At 37.5% G+C, this 3,289-nt stretch overlaps 1 protein-coding gene across 1 annotated transcript in view; it reads right to left on the bottom strand.

Annotated features, from left to right (window-relative positions):
• Positions 1–557: 557 nt before the first annotated feature.
• LOC103780828 (potassium voltage-gated channel subfamily H member 8-like) overlaps positions 558–3,289 on the bottom strand; it is a gene marked incomplete at its 3' end in the record, with an annotated part of 76,978 nt that continues 74,246 nt past the window's right edge. Inside the window, exons 8-9 of the mRNA XM_008948520.1 lie at positions 2,799–2,998; positions 558–807 (exon numbers count right to left, since the gene is read on the bottom strand). Coding sequence (XP_008946768.1) covers positions 558–807; positions 2,799–2,998 — 450 coding nt within the window. The remainder of the gene's footprint in view (positions 808–2,798; positions 2,999–3,289) is intronic.

Raw genomic sequence — 3,289 nt, 5'->3', positions numbered from 1 at the left:
TCATCACTTAGATGTCCTGCAAGGGGTGTTCATTTCATGCATCAAAGAGTGACAGTAAAGAGTAAAGAGTGACAGGCTCACATTGCTTGCTTTCATTTTGGAGCACTAGTGAGAGCACTGCCTGGCCACTAGTTTTCATGAAAGATTTAGGAACTAATAACGAATGTATGTTGAAGTGTCAATACTGCCATGAAATTTAGTTGAAAGCAGCAATTTGTATCAAAAGCTAGCAAGTACCTCCCTACATGCAAAGGAGAGAGAGTAAGTATAAGAAAGTGAGTACACAAAGTGAGTATATAAAGTATAAGAAAATGAGTACACAAGTGAAGTATTGCACCAGTAACACTCTAGCAATTGAAGGCTCCTTGGGGCAAAAGATAAGAAAGTTTAAAACAAAAACAATTAAGAATGTCCACAGAGTATGAATAACAGAGTAAAACTGGAACAAATTCCTTCTCATCAGGCTACAGGGACATGCTAAGCCATCAATTACTAGTGAAGGTCCTCCTACATTGGAGGACCATTCTTTCTCTTTGAAACTGTGATTATGAACATACCAAGAATTGCCAGCACCGTGCTGTCTTTTAGGACTTCCATGGAACCCGAGCACACGAAGTAGATTGCTTGCAGGGCGTCTCCCTGCCGGAGCAGGTATTCCCCAGGAGCACAGAAGGAGGTTTTAATGTGCAGAGACAGAGACCTGAGGCAACCACGGCTGGCACACTCAAAAAGGGAGAGTTGCAAAATCTCCTTGTTCAAGTGCATGGTGATGTCTGAACGGAGCTCATCTGGGAAGTCTTTTAAAAGCTGTCAAAAAAAGAGGAAAAGGTTTGAAAATGAGAAAAAAGTGTAAAATAATTTGTTCCTTTTGCAGAAGTGATCTGAATTAGTAGTGCTGCACGTGTCATACTGTTGCAGAGATTTTCCTTTGATTTTTCTTATCCCCTCAATAAGAAGTGTGCCATGACTTCATAAATCTTTACGCTGATAAACACTGACAAATTCCAGGAAAAAACATGAATAAAAATGTGCCTTTATACAAAACCAAGAAAAGCAGTCAATCATACTGTGTGTAGGAATTTCCCCTAGTGCACAATTTAACTTTGTCCATGTTCTCAGCTGTTATAACACCGTAAGCTGTTCAGGTGTGCCACTGTACACAGTGGCATATACACTGAAAACAGATTAAAAATCCACTTAGTTTAGATTTTCTTTGAAATGTTTGCATAATATTAATCAAACCACTGGGAGAGCAATAACGCAAAGAAGCCTCTATGGTTTTTGTTTGTGTGTGTGTTTTTTTTTTTTTTTGTTATATTTTTAAAGTTTCTTTTTTTTTCTCTTTTTTTAATGATGAAATTAGATACTGACAGAGAGATAGGAAAGGAATGGAGACAAGATGCATATTCAGCGTAAGAACCTATGGACCTACGGAAACTAAAAAACCATAAAGTCTTCCTCTATTCTCTTGGTCTTAATTTTAGGCAAATTCCCAAAATAGCCCGGCCAACACTTCATGAAACCTATGTATGCTTTACAGAAAATCTGCTGCCGGAAGGCAAAATTGAGACAAGTATCTTTATGCCAAGAGACAGTCTTCTGAGAATGTCCTATAACTGTTCAAATCATTTTGGCTTTTGTCAAGGCATCACAAGTTTTTCAGGTGGATCTTTTAAAAAAATGTTTAAGTGGTTTCAATTGTCAGCCCCATTGATGCAAAGTATACTGTCTGCCCACAGGCAGAGGTCTGGACCTGGCAAGCTGCAAGCTCACAAACATAGTTTTGTCTGTAGTTTGTAGATCTGATATCTGAGCAATGCAATCAGCCAACACTTGACGACCAAGTGAGCTTAGACAAAGCGGTTTGTGGACAGGAGGCACATAATTAAATACTATCTCTCTAGAGGCCGCTGTTGTAGTAGTTCACTTTCAGTGCAACTAAAGGTACAGAAGCTGAAGGTGATCCTTAACCCAGTCCAGGAAAGCTTTGACATCTAAGTAATTTTTGTACTTTTGTAAATCTTACTAGGCTCCTTCATTTGCTAGGATGTTGTTGAAAATCCCATTCTTTGTGCTGTGCACACCGCAAAAGGAATTATCAGTAAGAGAGTGTTCTCAAACTCCAACCTTTCTGCTTATTTTCACATTATCTTTAGAGGCCACTGAGTTTTATAATGACATATGTAGCAAGAACTCTAAAGGGAATGGTTCATTCAAGTAACAACCCAACCATTATTTCTCCTCGAGTATAGTAGTACATAACCTGGATAAGTCATTTAAAATGAGCAAGCAAAGACACGACCAGAAATCTGTCTTTTGATTTCACACTCATGTTACTTTGTGTAATATTTAAAAATATTGGGAAAGAAATAACATAAAAATCCAAGTCAAACCACTTGTTTATAGTACTGCAAAGAATTAAAGAAAATGAAGGTAGGAGGAAAGAGAAGCAAACAAGTCCACCCTTTAAAAATAGTAGGTTGGTTGTTTTTTTGGGTTTTTTTTATGAAAGGTAGAATTGCTCACTGGCATGTTTCTGCTTGCATCAGCCAGAATTTTTCTAATTAATACCACTTCAGCATTCAAGAATTTTGGAAGAGGTGAATTTTTAATATAAGTTTTTTCAGTAGTATACTGTCTTCCTGGGATAACCTAGCTTTATTTTTAGGAATGTTCTTTTTTAATATGTAACACCACACAAAACACAGTGTTACAAATGGAAAATTACTCCCTCCTCCCCCCCTGACTGTAATTCCATAACCAAAACCATTAAACGCACAACCTTCCTCTTTGGTTACCTCATTGGAATCAATTCCATTATTGACAGACCATGTGGTTTGGAAATATTCAAGCATCCTTTGCTTTAGCTGCTGTGGCAGGTGATGGACCCGTATAAAGTCCTTCAGATCCTTGGTTCTTGTGTGATAAAGGGACCATCTGGAGTACATCCTCTGTATTATGGCAGTCACATTGCCAAACACCAGGGCATGCATCAGAGCTATAGAAGGGAGAAATTAGGTGCAATATGGAGAGACTTGTTGATCATTAAGATGTAACACAGAAAAGAAACAGGATATGCACAGAAAATGTTTATTGACTGAGAGATTTAATAAAGCTTTTAAATATAAGATTTAATGAGTAATATACAGTAGTATTCATTTGATTATTCATTTCCATTTTTTGTGTTACTATCAGTCATAGACTTAGAACCACATCTGATGCTATCTGGTCAGGGTACCAAGCAAATGAATATCCAAGCCAAACTAAGATCATAGTCTAAGAAGAAAGG

Source organism: Merops nubicus, unplaced genomic scaffold (genome assembly GCF_000691845.1).
Source record: "Merops nubicus isolate BGI_N331 unplaced genomic scaffold, ASM69184v1 scaffold4771, whole genome shotgun sequence".
Classification (NCBI taxonomy): Eukaryota; Metazoa; Chordata; class Aves; order Coraciiformes; family Meropidae; genus Merops; species Merops nubicus.
Note: the sequence above shows the minus strand (reverse complement) of the source record. Positions and strands in the feature narration are given on the sequence as shown.